This window comes from Equus przewalskii, chromosome 9 (assembly GCF_037783145.1).
Source record: "Equus przewalskii isolate Varuska chromosome 9, EquPr2, whole genome shotgun sequence".
NCBI classification, from domain to species: Eukaryota; Metazoa; Chordata; class Mammalia; order Perissodactyla; family Equidae; genus Equus; species Equus przewalskii.
The window spans coordinates 76,972,965-76,991,763 of NC_091839.1; the positions used below are offsets into that span (position 1 = coordinate 76,972,965).

Consider the following 18,799-nt stretch of genomic DNA (forward strand, 5'->3'; position numbering starts at 1 on the left):
GGGATTTGTGATTGCAAGAGACACCAGGTTCCTTATTTTTATTTTATTTTATTTTTTTGGTGAGGAGGATTGGCCCTGAGCTAACATCTGTTGCCAGTCTTCCCCTATCTTGTATGTGGGATGCTGCCACAGCATGGCTTGATGAGTGGTGTGTAGGTCTGCACCTGGGATCCAAACTCGTGAACCGCAGGCCACTGAAGTGGAGTGCTCAAACTTAACCACTACGCCATCCGGCCGTTCCCACTAGTTTCCTTATTTTGATTTGTTGCATAGAGATTGTTCCACTTTAGAGTCTGTTGCTATAGAAGTTTGGTGAGCACTTCTATGAGTTGCTGTGAGTGGGCCCTTCATTTTCTTTCTCCCAGCACACCTCCATCCTTGGCTCCCATGGTGGTCTCAACAGCAGCTCTGCATGACTCTTTCAGCCTGCCCCACCCCTTCTAGCCCTGTTCTGGCTTCTTGCCTCTTCCAGTGAAGATGGGTGGGGTGATGTGGTGTGGGGTGGGGCAGGTGGGGCAGGGGCCTGAGAGGCAAGAGCGTAGAGAAATTCTTTCCTTCCACCACTTGGTTCAGGATTGGGGCCACAAAGGTCATGGGAGGAAGGGGGTGGGAGAGAACTGCCTGTGACTCTTAGTTTTCTCCCTGGACGTGGCTGTGGCTTTGGTTTCTGCTTCCCAGCTTCTGGGAGGTTGTGTAGAAAGTGGGAAGAGCACAGGCCTCGGAGTCAAGCGCACCTTGTTTGAACACTGGCTGGGTCACAAACCCCACTGTGGCTGTAGGTCAGGTCACCTAATTTCTCTAGCTTCAGTTTCAGCTGTGAAATGGAAGTGATAATGATTATTTTCTAAGCCCAAATCTGGACATGTCATCTACCTGCTTAAATACTTTGGGGTTTCCTCAGGGATGTTAGGATAAAGACAAAGCTTTCCTGGATTCTGGAAGGTCCTGCATGGTCTGGCCTTCTCCACTTCAGCCCTTGCTCCTTCTGCTTGAGCCCCTCCGGCCTTTCTTGAACATGCCGAGTTCCCTCTGCTGCAGGACAGCTTTCTGTGGCTGATAGTTTTCTTTCCTCTCCTCTGGGTTTTGCTAATGCCAAAATCTTAGCTCACACCTCTCCACCAACGACCACCCTGACTAGGTCACCCCTCCACCAAAAAAAAAGGCTCACAGTTTTCTTCTTGTCACTTGTCACCCTTGCAGTTTGACACTTGTTAGTCTTCCTCACAGAGTTTTTCAGCTCATTCCCAGTACCTGGAACAGAGCTTGGCGAGAGTAGGGGCGCACACACAAAATGCCGTCATTTCAGGACGGAAGATGTGTTTCTGGCAGACCAAGTTACAACCAGAACGTTTACAGATAATAAATGCAATGGTACAGAAGCTGGTTTCATAATATAAGTTCCATAGCAGTTTGTTTCCCAGAGAGCAGGGTGACTTTTCATAGTGGGGAATACAGGTTTTAAGTAACCTGGAAACCAAATAATTTAATATTTCCCTCTCAGAGACTTATTTGTAGTGAACAGAAAGTTCCATACAAATATGGGGAGGAGAGGGAGGAGTGGGACCAGGTTAGGAGATAACATTTGCATGTTTTGTATGCATGCCTTTTTTGTTTGTTTTGAGGTGTCTAATGTTAGTTTGCTTTTTAAACTACTTAAGAGCTGTTGGGGGAAGGCCTGGGAAAGAAGCGGCATTTATAACGCTCTTTCAATGGGAGACTCGATTCCAAGTTCCAACCAACTGATGTGCAAACAGGCTCGGGAGCCGCACATTCACAATGGGCTGCTCTACTTTTGGCCTCTACTTGTTGGCATCTAGTTTTAAAGAAAAAAGTATTCAGACCGACATGAGTCCTTGATTTTTAAACACATTCTTAGGTCTTTGGAACTCTTTATTAACGGAAAATCATGATTTCATTTTTTTTTTTAATTTTCTTTTCCTTTTTTTTTTTTTAAGATTTTTTCATTTTTTCCTTTTTCTCCCAAAGCCCCCCAGTACATAGTTGTATATTCTTTGTTGTGGGTCCTTCTAGTTGTGGCATGTGGGACGCTGCCTCAGCGTGGTTTGATGAGCAGTGCCATATCTGCGCCCAGGATTCGAACCAACGAAACACTGGGCCGCCTGCAGCGGAGAGCGCGAACTTAACCACTCGGCCACGGGGCGAGCCCCATGATTTCATATTTTTAAGAAATAGAATTGGAAAATGAATTACAATGGCTATGTAAAAATAATCTAATTGCAAATATATGAATATATGTGTTTCTCTGTTACCTGCAATTAAACATTAGTTTAACAATAAAAATAAAGAAGAGGGGCTGGTCCGGTGGCGTAGCGGTTAAGTTGCATATTCCACCTTGGTGACCCGGGGTTCACTGGTTCGGATCTTGGATGCAGATCAAGCCATGCCGTGGCAGGCGTCCCACATATAAAGTAGAGGAAGATGGGCATGGATGATAGCTCAGGGCCAGTTTTCCTCAGCAAAAAGAGGAGGATTGGCGGCAGATGTTAGCTTAGGGCTAATCTTCCTCAAAAAAAAAATAAAATGAAGAAAAAAATTTAATGGAGTAATGATAAATCCTAAATGTTTCTTAACTGGCTAGAATTGCTAAATTATTAGTTCTAGTTGGATTTACTCATATGTTGGCTTTATACACTTTCTTATGAGAAGTAATAATATAAGGTAAGTCAGTATTGAAAAAATGCACAGAAAGAATCAGAAGCTGATTGAAATTAGGAGTGTATTAATTTTTTCTGTAAAATAATGTTTTTATACTAATGGCAAAATATGATTTTCTTTAGAGGTTTTTAAAAGACATTTGTTATATTTGTTCTGTATTTCATCATTTTGTAATGTGAAAATTATTGGTTTTATAAAAATATGAAAGTAGATTTGTGCCTTCTTTTCCTATCTGGGAAATGTAATTGTGAAAGTATTTGATTATCATGTATGTTGAGCACTTGGTGGATGTAGAAAATTTTCCTCCTATTTGAGGATGGTGTTGTACTCTTACTCCAGTTATTGCTATGTCATCAAGTATTCAAGTTCTTTCCGTGATTGTAGACAAGCAAGAGAAATGAGAGTATTCAGCTTTGAAGAAGAGTTAGGTAGCAAATTGATGTGATAATTCTGTTAAATCTTAATGAGGCAGCAAATTTAGGAACAATGTGTTTTAACAGATTAGAAAAATTCCAAAAATGATGTCCAAGGGTGAGGTCCAAGACATTCTCCTACTGTGCGCTGGAATGAGACTGTTCTTCCTCATGCACGCTAACTTTAAGGCACTTGCTTTGAATTCGTATATGCTTTGAATCAGTTAGAAAGCTTAAAAGATATAAAAATGAATTTTCTTATTGTGTTGTTTTTGGGCAGTGCAATATGGCTTAGTGGTGAAGTTTAGCAAATGGATGTCTATTTTTATTCTCTAAATACAGAGAAATTACTCAATGAATGAAATGTATAAGATTTTAATAAAGCTTTTATTTTTAAAAGTTTCTTTCAATGTCATATTTAAATATGCCTCTGTAGTATTAGGTTTTGAAAATGTGTGTTGTGCGATATTGCCAATGGCTGGGGATTATGATGACAGATAAGTTCTAATGGCTTTACAGAATTTTAAACAGTAGCAGTAAAAATTACTTTCTTTTGCCCTTAATGACATGGGTACTTTTTAAAATGACATACAGAGAAGACTCTGAAGTGGTTTTCTTTTTATCTTTTAAGGATGTAATTAGGAATAAAAAAGCACTTAAAAAATCTTAAGATGATATCTAGGAATATATAAATTAATCTGCAGCATCAAAGCATAGTTAGAAATGTATTACTTGATTAGATTGTCTTCAGAATTTTCATAGGTTGAGGTTAATCCTGCATTATAAGTACTCTGTGACTTCAGAGAAATAGTCTTCAAAGTGTTTTACAGTTTTTAATTTGCAATTTTACAAGCTACTGGATAATTCAAAGATACGAATGGTCTAAAACTATTTTACCATGTAGGACATTGCACTAAAATGTTGAATGTACAAATGGATGGAATTTTTTGAGCATTGCACTGGATTTATATGTAATTAGTATTTGAGCTTAGAATGAGGACTGAATTTTCATGAAAATGCAAATACTTTACCCGCTAGGTGCAAGTATAGCAACCCCCGGTTGTGACGACCACAATGTCTCCAGGTATTGCCCGTGTTCCCTGGGAGGCAGAATTGCCAGGGTGGAGAATGACTGATTTTAATAATTGTGGCTGTGTTGCATACCTTAGGTTAGGTAAATTATATTTGTAGATCTTACAAAGTACTTTCAGATAGCTTGTCTGCTTTTAACACAACCCTGTAAGTTTGGCAATGCAAATTTGACATTCCTATTTTACAACTGAAGAAACCATGACTCAGTGAGAGTAGTGACTTATGGGGTCACACATGTGGCCAACCTGGAATTGAAATCCTGGATTTCTGACACAAGCCCAACACCCTTAATTTGCATTGCTCTGTATTATAGAAAGAAGTTCTCATCCTACGTCACTTGTTCATAATCAGTTAAACCAGAATTACCATCTGTACCAGCTAAGACTTGAAGATATAATAGTGTTGTTTTGAGGTCTCACATTTTTGAGCACCTGTGGTTTACTTGACCCCAGGCCTCGTCCTTTCCATAGGGACCTGAACTCTCTTGAGTTGCTTTGTTATTCCTGACAGCCACTCTTAGCACAATTCATTGCACCTGAAAAAAACCTCAAAAATTCAGATTTAAAATCATTGCAGAGTAATACAGACTTACAGTAAAGGCTTTTTTTTTTGAGAGGGCCACTGTGTTCCATTCTGCAGTATCCAGTAAGACTTCCTAGAAATCTCTTTTAAGTGTCTTTTTTCCCTTCATGTTTCATTTCTTAGGTGAGCACCCACATCTCTGTTCCTCTCCTTGTCTCCTCTTGAAGACAAACAAATTCCTTGTAGCTCTTACTCCATCACTCTCTAGCTGCCTCTCTTCCTCCTGCCTCCTCCTCCTCTATTCCTCTCTTCCTTCTGCGTCTTTCCTGCCAGGTACCTCCTTCATTTTTTCTCGTGTGTTGCAACTTATTCTCTTTTCAAGTTCCTTTGGTGTTTTGGGTATATGATCTTGAAGAGATTTTTTTAACCTTCTGTGTTTCAATTTATTTTAGTGGAGATAATACCAGTATCTACACTGTAGGATTGTTGAGAGGCTTCAGTGAAATAAGCTGTGTGAAATGCTCACTGTAGTCCCTAGAACCTAGTGACTGCACAGCAAAGGTTAGTTACTGCCCTTGTGGTCTAAGTATTGTTTTTATTATTGTCACCAGGCACTGTGGTGAGACATGGGGTAGAAGAAGTAGACATTGCTGTCGAGGAGTTTAGAATTCAGTTTTATCCATATGGAGGAGAGGAAACTCGGACTATAAGATCTTTGTGTGCTATGTTAGGAGCGTTGTATTTATTAGGCTATCAGTGTTCTTCTGTTGGGCGTCATAGAAGTGGCATCTTGCCTTGGGAAGTATTATGTTAGTTGATATTATGTAACTTCCTGCCAGGAAGATGCCCTTTGCTGTGTTACTCTCCTCCAGATTACCAGGAAGAGAGAAACACTGAGGTTATTTTGGGTGACGTGGCTTTATTGTAGAGATGCCTGGGAAGTCACATCTAGGACAGCATCTCGTGATTTGCCCAGTCACATTCTGCAGATAATGGGAACTTTGTTGAGGATAAAATAGCTACTCTAGTATCAGAACTGTTTGCTGTGCTCAGGATTCAGTTTTTTCTCTTCTCTGCTGCCCTTTTGTGGACTCTGCTTCTGTGGCCAGCCCCACCTCTTCTCCTTTTCTCTCCGGCTAATTCTGCTGCCTCAGGGCTTCTCGTACCTCAGGGTTCTATGCCCTCTCTCTTCCCTGGGTCGGGCTCAGTTTGCTATTTCATATTCAAACTATTTTCCAATACACTCACCTTTAGAGGTTGCCTAGAACTGGATCTCGCTGGAAATGGAGGAGGGAAGAGGCATCATTCCTCTTCTTGTTTCAGGGTTGACCCTGAGAGGGGAAGGCTGATGAGGGAGCAGGGATTTCCCTTGGATGCAGATTGTAATGGTTTTTCTAACATACGTGATTGGACTTCTTCGTCCCTCTCCATGGTTATGCCCCTCCTCATGTGTCTGGAAAGATGACAGGAGTCATTCCTGTTGAAATTATTGCTGTACTAAAAAATCTTAAAGGCCACGAAGAATGGGTTCTCACACACATTCACTTGGGGACAAATCAATATTACTTGCAACAGAAATGGAATGTTGTCTGCTGGTTTGACCTTTCTGTGACAAGAATAAAACTATTTTTAGGAAAGATCATAATTATTGTGAGTCATTCTGTATGTTCAAGGACAAGTTTCTGAAAAGATGCTTGGTCGTTGAAGGTTGTTCCACTTAAGCAACCAGTGACCCAATCTGTAAAATAAGGGTGTTGAGGTCAATGCTCTTAAGATAGACAAGCATTCTGGGATTTTTTTAACTTAGACATCCTATTAAGCTTTGCAGGTCATCCATCCAGGATATTTGAGAACAAGTAGACAATTAAGCATTGGTTGGTTGGAGAATCTTGACATTGTTCTAATTTTGGTTGTTGCTTATTTTTCTTCTTGATTTACATTTTGCCGTAAGGAAATTTTGCTTACCTAATCTCTGTTTTGTGTGTATGTGATTAGATTACAAGAGGAATTAAGATCCTTCAAAATGCAATAATAGAGCAAGACGAGCAACTGGCCAAAGCAATGATCAGCGAAGGTTCTTTTCATCTTACCCTGCTAGTGATGCAGCTGTTAAATGAAGGTGAAGTACACAAGTGAGTAATATGTTTTTCTTGAATATTGTTTTCCAGATTACTACTTTAATATGAGTAAACAGCAGAATCCAAAGAGGCGTTGAAATTCTAAAGAAGTCTTCTTTATTATAATTTATTCTAGTTAATAGTCAATGCATGGAATTAGCTATATAAACATTCCTCTTAGTCTAGACTTTCTAACTCTGTTATTTTTACCAACGGTGGCCCTTGCCTATGTGGTTGTTTTGTCCGTGTTAGCTGTGTAAGGGCTCTGGAGTCTTACCATTTAGATCAGGAGTCTAGCACAGCACAGCCCCTCTTATTAGCTGCCTGATTTTGGGCAAATCGTTTACTTTTTATGTAGATGGAGAAAATAATAGCATCAAGACATGTAAGAACTCTTGTCTAGGGCCTGGCACCTGGTGGGCACTTGATATTATTGGCTGTTAGAGCTGTGGTTCCACTAGGCCAGTGGCCAACTTCACTTTGACCTCAGTTGTTCTCAGGGTACATGAACTTCCCTCCCCACCCTCAAGTCCAGAGTTGTCCATAAATGTCGAGTGTAAGCCATTGGTTGCTCCTTTTCAACTCGGAGTGGAGAAACCTCGGTCCTCCCCAGTTATCTGGGATGCTCTTTCTGTACTTAGGATTGCTTCTTTCCCTGTGACCTCCTGTAGCGCCTTCTCAGTTAAGCTCAAGCTTATGCTTTTTGGAAAACCAAAGCCAAAATGGATTGCAGGCGATTTCTGTTTTCCATCCTGACATTCCATCTGGGCCATGGCAAGCATATTTCAGTCTCTGCTCCTTAGCCTCCATCACCCATAAAAATATTATTTTATGTTATTCTCTATTCTCTAGGGAATTAAGAGCAGGGCTTGAATTGGGAAGGGGATAAGGAAAAGGGAAAATAAAAGAGAGAAAACAATAAATTAGTACCTCAAAACATACAGCTACATTATGATTCTTGTAGTTATGTCTTTTAACAGATAGAACTGCCTGTCTTTAGTTTTTTTTTTTGGTGAGGAAGATTGTCGTTGAGCTAACATCAGAGCCAGTCTCCTCTATTTTGTATATGGGATGCCGCCACAGCATGGCTTGAGGAGCAGTGTGTAGGTCTGCACCCAGGATGCAAACCTGCAAGCCCTGGGCTGCGGAAGTGGAGTGCACAAACTTAACCACTACGCCTTGGGGCCAGCCCCAAAGCTCCTGTCTTTAGAGATCAGTCTTCTGATCTGTCCCAGCCTGATCTGTCCAAGAGCAGGTCTCGAGCACTCTGCAATGGCAGAGAGGGCTAGAAGATTTTACTTGGCTCACTTTCACTGGTCACTTTGCCAATCAGAAATAAAAATAAATACTCTGATGCTCTTTGAAGAAGAGAAACCAAAGAAGGTGTAACGCAAGAAAATGAAAGCCAGAAAGAGAGGAGTGGTGCCCTGTCTGTGTTAGAATGGTGTATCAGTCAGGGTTCTCCAGAGAAACAGGACCAGTAGGATGTGTATCTATGTGGATGTCTAGATACGTTGATATCTCTCTATATCTGCATCTCTAGCTTTAGCTACATGTAGAGAGACTTATCTTAAGGAATTAGCTCCCGTGATTGTGGGGGCTGGCAAGTCCTCAGTGTGCAGGGCTGACTGGCAGCTGGAGACCCAGGGAGCAGTTGATGGTGTAGTCTCTAGTCCAGAGGCTGTCTGGAGGCAGACTCCTTCTTCCTTGGGGGCCCTCAGTCTTGTTTCTTAAGGCCTTCAACTGATTGGATGAGTTTCACCCACATTATGGGGGATAATCTGCTTTACTCAAAGTCTTCTGATTTAAATGTTAATCACGTCTAAGAAATTCCCTCACGGTGACATGTAGACTGGTGTTTGACCAAAAACTGGGTATCGTGGCCTAAGGTGACAGATAAAATTAACCAACACAAATAGCAAGAGCAGCAGGAAATGCTGAGCTGGGGCGGCAAGTAGGAGAGACCAAACCAGCAGTAAATTCCAAGAAACTTCAGTGTGGGCAGAGAAGCACAGACAGCTTGGAGGAGGGTTGCAGGTGGCTGCTCTGAGGCTAGCTGTCCAGGGTGGGAAGGAGGGTGAGGCCTCTATGGTGCTGGGCAGAGTGAGCAAAAGCGGACACCATGTCCCGGCTCCCTTTGGTGTTGAGCGTTCTGTCCAACCCTGGCCCCCACCAGTGTTGGAGGAGAGAACCAGGACTGATAGAGACACTCATGTTGGCTTGGGGTTCTCAGGATGTAGCAGGGGAAAGCTCGAGCTCTTTAGCAGTTCCTGTTCTACTAAGCTGGAAGAATGTGGTGCCGTCTAGGTGGCAGATGAGAGTGGAGGAAGATTTCTAGCAGATGGACCTGAGGTAGTTCCTTCAGTTCCTCATTGACTATCAAGACATATAGATGGATCTAGAAATTCCCTTGTGCCCTGGTGGGTGGTCTTGGAAGTTCAGAGAGAATTGGTGGAAAAGAAGAAGCTGGATGAGGAACAAGGACACTGCTGAGTAACCATGCTTATTGATCAGAGACTCTGGCAGGAATCTTGTGCTTCAGCAGTACATGCTGGTACAATGCCCGGAAAGAACAAGTGTGCTCTTGTGGATGCCAATATATGGCACCCAGGGATACAACCAGACAGTCCCCCGAAACAGGGATCTCTGAGGACCCAAACAGCAAGCAGACCAAAGACTTCTTCACTTCTCTTACAAGACCGTGCTGGATTCCTTGGGACGGACAAGGGAGAGGGAAGGCGAAAACAATCCTGAAAGGAGATTTGAATGAACTGAATCGTTGTACCCCAAAGACACCTTTTTTAAACCAGGAAAGACTGAGTTACCATTGATTGGTAAATTTATAGACATGGGTCTGGGCTATGGCATGCGTATTTCAGTCTCTGCTCCTTAGCCTTCATCCCTCATAAAAACATTATTTCATGTTATTCTCTAAACACTGTTGTTGAGTCAGGTGGCAGAGAAATGTCATGTCTCTTATCCATATGAGGAAACCAAGAGACCTAGGAATTAAGCAAATGCTGGTCAGTGGAGAAGCCAGAACTGATCAGTTTTCTTTTTTATTCCATGGAGAGTGTGTGTGAGATGGAGAGGCAGAGGGAGAGGGGCGGCATGGGGACAGGAGGGAGAAGAGAGCACAAGTGCCTGAGAGAAGTGGGAGAGATCAGTCTGCTGGAATATGAGTGGCCTCCTGTAGCCCAGTGGCCTCTGCTGAGGTGACACGTAACTGACGAGAAATGCTGTTACGTGGTGTGCAGCGGGGTTGGGGCAAGGGGCGGGTATGTCCCCCATGTATTGTAATGTTTACATTTCTCAGTGGAGGTGGACTACCTTCTCTAGGAGACCTTTGAAAATTCGGGGGATGTTTTTGGTTGTCACATCACTGAGGAGTGCTATGGGCATTTTATGGGCAGGCAGCACTCTCACTAAACCAGCTGTGGTGCATGGGGCCGTCCTGACCTGGGAAGCATTGTCCTGCCCTAAATTGCAGCCTCACTTGTCAAAGTTACCGTACAGAGCACAGGGGCGCTCTGAGGTCTTCAGCGCTGGGTTTCACCTTGTCTGTCTGCAAATACATTTCAGTTTTGCTTAAAAAACTAAATGCCTAGCAAGTCCTCTTTGTGTTTGAAGAGTTAAAGTAGCACTCTCATGCTACTTTATGATACTGGGAGTGGTGTCTCTACTGGAAGATGATGCTGGATGCTTGCAGGTTAGTAATGACTCTTGAGTGAGTTATAATGAAAAATCTAAGAAATAATTAAAGTTTACTATACAAAGATGGTACCTTGCAATTCAGCTAATATTATCTGTCAACCATGTACAAGAGACTGAGCTAAGAGCTTTGGGGAAAAACAAAGCTGAGTCAGGAATGGATCTTGTGCTCATTGATTATACAGTTTAGTTGACGAGATACTATATGAACCCAAAGAACTATAGAAGAAGGTAAAAAGTGGTATGTTTCATAAGATGTGAAATATTAATGGAATTCCAAAGGAGAGAAGATTTACTTCTAGTTTGGGGAACCAGGGAAGTGTTTTGGGAGAAGTGACAACTTTTGAGTGATGGTGAGATTCAAGGTGTGGCCTCACTTTGGGCAGCCGTATAGTGAGAGTGACACTGGCTGGGTTTTCTGGTAAGACATTATGAAGGATTTTCTAAGTCTTTAATCTGTTATCCTATACTGTGTAATATGCTAGACATCTAGATTGTCAGTTTCTTGTCCTATATTCTTACTTTTCAAAGTCTAGTATCGTATTTTAGGTGTTTGATAAAGTATTGATCAATGCTTTGGATGTGCAGTGTGCAGAGACATGTTCTTTAAATCATGAATTTTTTCAGGAGATATCGCCTAAGGTCCTTTGTGTCCGCACATTGTAGAAGGAATAGAAACATATCAGGCCAAACCCAGCGCTGATTTGAAAAGATGGCTGTCCTGTCTTAATTTGAAACACAACCTTTGGGTCTGAACTCCAGTTTCAGAATTTTTTCCTACATACATGTGCTTTTTACTCATTTGAGTAAATAAAGAAGTCTTTCCATAAACTGCTCTTGAAAAGATGTTCTATTTAAAAGAATTTGAAAGTTAATGATACTTGCCAATAGACGCTGACTCCTCCTCACTCTATGGTCAATGACATCTGATTAGGACAAACTTATTGATTTATGCTACTAGAGAACTGAAAAACTGGACTGAGTTTAGATCATCTATATTTCTTTAAAGAAAAATGGAATATCGAATTCACTGTCTCTGAAAATCCCTAAGCTTTAGCATGGTCTGTTTTAATGTACAGTTTCATTTAAAATGAGCGTCTTGAATTCCCCCAATTTCCAATGGACGAGCCAGAAGTGGCTGTTCTGTTTTCGCATGCTTTATCTCATGGTACACAGCGAAGGACGGTCTTGCAGTAGAAGTGTGTACACTGTGTCTTTTCCGATGAGCATGAATATAGTTAGGAAAGATGGGATTTAGGGTGTGGATTTGGAAGTACAATGAGAAATGCTGACATTCCCAAAGGTATTTTGAAGTGTTGTACCTTACATCATGACAGAGAAATGAGACTCCGTATGGAAGCTGGGGATGCAAATCAGTTAAAACTTTATATGAAGACTAATTTAAAATTTGGAAGATATTGAAAAATACTGAAAAACTTTTTTCACACGTTTGACTTGTAATTACTGATGAAAAAAATCACTGATGAAGATAATTTAAACTAATGGTGGTTCACTGGAAGGGTGTTTTAAAGCTCTCTCCACAATATGAGAATGTACTTAATTCTTTTTTGGGTAATTGCTGCCCTCTAGTGAGATTTTAATTTTTTGCTCTTAATAAATACCTATACCAAAATTCTCTTCGAGATGGAAATAATTGATCCTAATTTTCAAAATATTCCAAACCTGATAATGTCTAATTTATTAGTATACTAAACATTTGTTTTTATAAAGAAAAATAATGCATTTGAGACACACAGTAGCCCTATAGTCACATAGGCCAAACAGGAATGACAAACTAACATAGCCGCCATTGGTAAATATGAACTTGTACTTTATTTGAATCCAAGTACAGTAAATTCTCTTCTTATGGAGACTATTATATTTTAAGAGTTAACGTATATTAAGTTTTAGTAGAGTGCCTCGCAAATAGTAACTACTGTATAAGCATTAGTACTTTTAGCAACAATCTAGAACCTTCCTTATAATCTAATATAAGCTCTTGTAGTTAATCCATTTTGGAATGTATTATCAGTAATTTTTTTTGAGTTGTCCGTGCAGTATTTCCTTGGTTAAAAACTTCTTGGTGAACTATAAAATTGTATCTTTCATATCTTTAATATATTTTATAATTAGGTAAAGATGTCATTCACTTCTCCCATAGTTTTTGTTTAAAAATGAGTATTAGTTAATTTTAATCATATAGATTAGATTTTGAAGGTATTTTGAGCTTTAAAATAGTACAAATATCAAAATTAATTTATCTCTCTAGAACTGATTACTTGTATTTTGCTTGGTTTTGTATATTTTATTACTTGGTATGTTACTGAAAAATATATTATCTCTTCGCAGTGGTATTGATGCTCTTTGGGAATTAAAACCATTCGTAGAGGAAATTCTCCAAGGAAAAGACCTGACCTTGCCCTTTGAAGGGGTTGACACATTTGGGAATCAGGTCGGCTTTGTGAAGCTCGTGGAAGGGGATCACGTGAGGCTGCTCTTGCAGATAGCAGGTAAGACAAACACCAACGCACTCACTCAGCAACAATGAAATCTCATCGTTGAAGAGTCCGTTTTTTTTTTTTTCCCTCAATTCTTGTAATAGATTTTTGATATCTTTTGATTTTTCACTTTACAAGTGGGCTGCTTCAGCATTTGCTGTGCATGTAAGTAGCTACACGAAAGGCCTGAAGAGTTATCTTGGTTTTTCCACCTGAGGACTGTGTTGGTCCCGGGGCTATCTGGAAGGTGATGGGCTGGACTGAAGTATTTGTTGGGACTGCCCTACTCATCAGTCTGAAGGATCCCAGTGCTTTATCTTGACATGTCACATGTAGTTGGCATTTAATAAGTGTTGAATGAAGGAACATGAATCACCAGTTGCTCATTCAGAGGCCTGTGGGGATTGGTAGCCCCGTTCCAGAGTCAGTAGATGAAGCAGCAACATTTTCCTCTGGCTAGTTTTTTTAATTCCTGTTTCAGTTTTACTCTCTGAGCAGAAGGTCTGTCAGTGATTGTAGAAGGTTTCACCTCCATTGGAGAACGTGTTACTCTGTGCATTGAAAGTGTTAGGGAGGTTGAAGCAGAAAATTACGTCACCTGGATGAGTGACTTTTGAGTTTGATCTAGAGAGTGTTAGGTTGAGTGTTAGCCTACTTGCTGTAAACAGTTTTTATTTTCATTTTGTTTCATGTCACATCAAGTCATTGTATGTCATCTTATTTTGGGTTCAGTAATCCTTGGTTCATAACACACTCATCATTGGGCCATGCTTGGTCCACTTTTATCTGTTACTGATCTATTTTAAAATGATATAATTATCACCTGGGAATCCACTGCCCAAAACAAAAGCTAGGACCTTGGTAGTAATCTGACCACTTTGTCTTTTTCATTAATCCGTCCCCTGGCCTTCCTTCATTCAATATAACTGTTCTCCTCAAGCTAGTGTTTCTTATTTCCTTGTATTCTTCCCAAATATATGTGTTTTTAATTGGTTTTAACTTTTAAGGTTTCTTATACAGCATCCTGTGGTATGTGATCTTTTGAGACAGACTTTTTTCACTTAATAATGTCTTCATGCAGTTTTATAGCTACCCATTCAAAAGTGTTCCTCTTTTTGGGGTGGGGGGCATGAGGATCAGGTTTCGTTTCATTATTGGTTAAGTTTTTCTTTTGTGGAGCAAAGTATGCATAAACAAACAAACATGCAAACAAACAATATTTGTCAGTCAAGTAGAACCTAAAATCACGAGTTGGCTGAGGAGAAGGCAATTCTAACAGTTTTGATGGCAAATCATTTGGGTACTGATGTCCACAGTTAACAAACTTAATCTTTTCTTTCTGACTTCTCTGGAGAAAATGCTGGATTTAGATCTTTTCTTTTGTAATATAAATGTCTCTGAGCTCAAGAAGCATTTTTAATTATTCTTTCATTCATTGTTCTTTCAAATAATGGAATGGGTGCTTGCAACATTGAGAATTCCATCCATTCTTAGCAAATATTCTCACAAAGGCAGTTTCCAATATTGATGAAAGACCCATTGTGTGCTGAGGAATGCAAAGTCTCACCAGCTTTAATATGACTGAACCCGAGGATGTTGGTTTGTCATTTGAGAAAAGGCCGCTGCCCCTGGATGCAGTTCCTTTCTTGATGCCAGAGACAGTTGCTTAAAAACATATATACTTTCCCCCAAATTTAAACAAAACATTACAAAAAAATGGAAAATAGAGGGAGAACAACATTCTGTATCCCTCATATTATCACTGTTTGTTGTACTTGCTTTTAGTTTTTTGTGTGCATATTGTCTTCTTGCTTTTGATGATAGTTTTTATGCACTTTTATAGGAAATCTAAATATTTGAATAAGTATATGGAAATTTTTCCTTAGAGTTTAGTTGGAGCCTCCATTTATATAGTGTTCAGGTAGTCACAACGTTCAGTACACAGAATTTTTGTCTGTATTGTACTTCATTAAACTTTTTAAAAAATTTTATTGAGGTCATAATAGTTTATAACATTGTGAAATGTCAGTAGTACATTGTTATTTGTCAGTCACCACATATATGTGCCCCTTTACCCCTTATGCCCACTCCCCAACCCCCTTCCCTTCTGGGGACCACTTATCTGTTCTCTTTGTCTGCGTTTTTATTTATCTTCTGCATATCAGTGAAATCATATGGTTTTTGTCTTTCTCTGTCTGGCTTATTTCACTTAACATAGTATCTTTAAGGTCCATCCATGTTGTTGCAAATGGGACGATTTTGTCTTTTTTATAGCTGAGTAGTATTCCATTTATATATATGGCATGTCTTCTTCATCTGTTCATCATTTGGTGGACACTTGGATGCTTCCATGTCTTGGCTATTGTGAATAATGCTGCAGTGAACACAGGAGTGCATAAGTCTCTTTGAATTGTTGATTTCAAATTCTTTGGATAGATAGGCAGTAGTGGAATAGCTGTGTCATATGGTATTTCTACTTTTAATTTTTTGAAAAATTTCCATACTGGTTTCCATAGTGACTGGACCAATTTGCATTCCCACCAGCAGTTTTCTCCACATCCCCTCCAACATTTGTTGTTTTTTGTCTTGGTGATTATAGCCATTCTAACAGGTGTAAGGTAATAACTCATTGTAGGTTTGATTTGCCCTTCCCTGATGATTAGTGATGTTGAACATCTTTTCATGTGCCTGTTGGCCATCTGTATATCTTCTTTGGAAAAATGTCTGTTCGTATCCTCTGCCCATTTTTTGATCAGATTGTTTGTTTTCTGTTGTTGAGTTGTATGAGTTCTTTATATGTTTTAGAGATTAACTCCTTTTCTGATAATGATTTGCAAATATTTTCTCCGAGTTGGTGGGTTGTCTTTTTGTTTTGTTCATGGTTTCCTTTGCCTTGCAGAAGCTCTTAAGTCTGATGACGTCCTATTTATTATTTTTTCTTTTGTTTCCCTTGCCCGAGTAGACATGGTATTCAAAAAGATCCTACTAAGACCAATTTCAATGAGTGTTCTCCCTATATTTTCTTCTAGGAGGTTTATGGTTTCACATCTTACCTTCAAATCTTTAATCCATTATGAGTTAATTTTTATGTGTGGCAAAAGGTAATGGTCTACTTTCATTCTTTTGCATGTGACTGTCCAGTTTCCCCAACACTATTTATTGAAGAGACTTTCCTTTCTCCATTATATGTTCTTAGCTCCTTTCTTGAAGATTAGCTGTCCTTAGATGTATGGTTTTATTTCCGTGCTTTCAGTTATGTTCCATTGATATGTGTGTCTGTTTTTGTACCAGTATCATGCTGTTTTGATTACTGTAGCTTTGTAGTATATTTTGAAGTCAGGGATTGTGATTGCTCCAGCTTTGTTCTTTTTTCTCAGGATTGCTTTAGCTATTCAGGGTCTTTTGTTTCCCTATATGAATTTTAGAATTCTTTGTTCTATTTCAGTGAAGAATATATTGGGATCCAGAGTGAGATTGCATTGAATCTAGATTGCTTAAGGTAGTATGGGCAATTTACCTATATTTATTCTTCCAGTCCATGTGCATGGAATATCTTTCCATTTCTTTATGTCATCATTGATTTCTTTCAATCATGTCTTGCAGTTTTCATTATATAGGACTTTCACCTCCTTGGTTAAATTTATTCCTAGATGTTTTATTCTTTTTTTGTGATTGTAAATGGGACTGTATTCTTGAGTTCTCTTTTTGTTAGTTAATTATTAGAGTATAGAAATGCAGCTGATTTTAAGTTGATTATGTACCCTGCAATTTTGCTGCAGTTGTTGATTATTTCTAATAGTTTTCCAATGGATTCTTTAGGGTTTCCTATATATAAAATCATGTCTTCTGCAAACAGTGAGAGTTTCACTTCTTCCTTGCCGATTTGGATACCTTTTATTTCTTTTTGTTGCCTAATTGCTCTGGCCCAAACCTCTAGTATTATGTTGAATAAGAGTGGCGAGAGTAGGCACCCTTGTCTTGTTACTGTTCTCAGAGGGATTCCTTTCAATTTTTCCCCATTGACTATGATGTTGGCTGTGGGTTTGTCATATATGACCTTTATTATGTTGAGGTACTTTCCTTCTATACCCATTTTATTGAGAGTTTTTTATCATAAATGGATGTTAAATCTTGTCAAATGCTTTCTCTGCATCTATTGAGATGATCATGTGGTTTTTATTCCTCATTTTGTTAATGTGGTATATGACCTTGATTGATTTGCAGATGTTGAACCATCCCTGCGTCTCTGGTGTAAATCCCACTTGATCATGGTGTATGATCCTTTTAATGTATTGCTGTGTTCAGTTTGACAATATTTTGTTGTGGATTTTTGCATCTGTGTTCATCAGTGACATTGGCCTGTAAATTTTCTTTCTTTGTGTTGTCCTTGTCTGGCTTTGGGATCAGGGTGATGTTGGCTTTGTAAAATGTGCTAGGAAGTGTTCCGTCTTCTTCAGTTTTTTGGGATAGCTTGAGAAGGATAGGTATTAAATCTTCTTTGAAAGTTTGATAGAATTCTCCAGAGAAGCCATCTGGTCCTGGACTTTTATTTTTTGGAAGGTATTTTGATTACTGTTTAAATCTTTGTACTTGTGATTGGTCTATTCAGATTGTCTGTTTCTTCTTGGTTCAGTTTTGGGAGGTTGTATGTCTAAGAATTTATCCATTTCTTCTAGATTGTCCACTTTGTTGGCATATAGTTTTTTGTAGTATGCTCATATAATCCTTTGTATTTCTGTGGTATCCATTGTAATTTCTCCTCTTTCATTTCTAATTTTATTTATTTGAGCCTTCTCTTTTTTTTTTCTTAGTGAGTCTGGGTAAGGGTTTCTCAATTTTTTTTATCTTCTCAAAGAACCAGCTCTCAGTTTCATTGATAGTTTCTGTTGTTTTTTTGGTTTCAATTTTGTTTATTTCTGCTTTAATTTTTATTATTTCCCTCCTTCTGCTGACTTTGGGCTTTGTTTATTCTTCTTTTTCTAGTTCTGTTAGGTATAGTTTAAGATTACTTATTTGATATTTTTCTTGTTTATTAAGGTGGACCGATTTTGCTATGCATTTCCCTCTTAGGACTGCTTTTGCTGCATCCCATGTGAGTTGGTATGCTATATTTCCATTTTCATTTGTCTCCAGATGTGTTTTTTTTTTTTTGAGGAAGATTAGCCCTGAGCTAATTACTGCCAATCCTCCTCTTTTCACTGAGGAAGACTGACCCTGGGCTAGCATCTGTGCCCATCTTCCTCTACTTTATATGTGGGACACCTACCACAGCATGGCATGCCAAGCACTGCCATGTCCACACCCAGGATCCAAACCCCAGGCTGCTGAAGCAGAATGTGCACACTTAATAGCTGCACCACTGGACTGGCCCCTCCAGATATTTTTTGGTTTCTCCTTTAATTTCTTCAATGATCCATTGATTGTTCAGTAGCATGTTGTTTAGTCTCCACATATTTGTCATTTTTCCAGCCTTTTTCTTGTGTTTGATTTCTAGTTTCATAGCATTATGTTCAGAAAAGATGCTTCCTAAAAGATTTCAATCTTCTTAAATTTGTTGAGGCTTGCCTTGTTTCCCAACATCTGGTCTGTCTTGGAGAATGTTCCATGTGCACTTGAGAAGAACGTATGTTCTCCTGTTTTTGGATGGAGTGTTCTATATACATCTATTAAGTCCATCTGGTCTAGTTTTTTGTTTAGTTCCACTATTTCCTTGTTGACTTTGTGTGTGGATGATCAATCCATTGATGAAAATATGATGTTAAGGTCCCCT

General features: G+C 39.3%; 1 protein-coding gene across 10 annotated transcripts in view; it reads left to right on the forward strand.

Annotated features, from left to right (window-relative positions):
• Positions 1 to 18,799, forward strand: part of AKAP7 (A-kinase anchoring protein 7) — a 134,570-nt gene that overhangs the window by 20,272 nt on the left and 95,499 nt on the right. For all 10 annotated transcript variants that reach the window (XM_070557131.1, XM_070557130.1, XM_070557129.1 and 7 more), the window contains 2 exons: positions 6,699 to 6,835; positions 12,881 to 13,041. In XM_070557131.1, the coding sequence (XP_070413232.1) occupies positions 6,699 to 6,835; positions 12,881 to 13,041 (298 nt within the window). The remainder of the gene's footprint in view (positions 1 to 6,698; positions 6,836 to 12,880; positions 13,042 to 18,799) is intronic.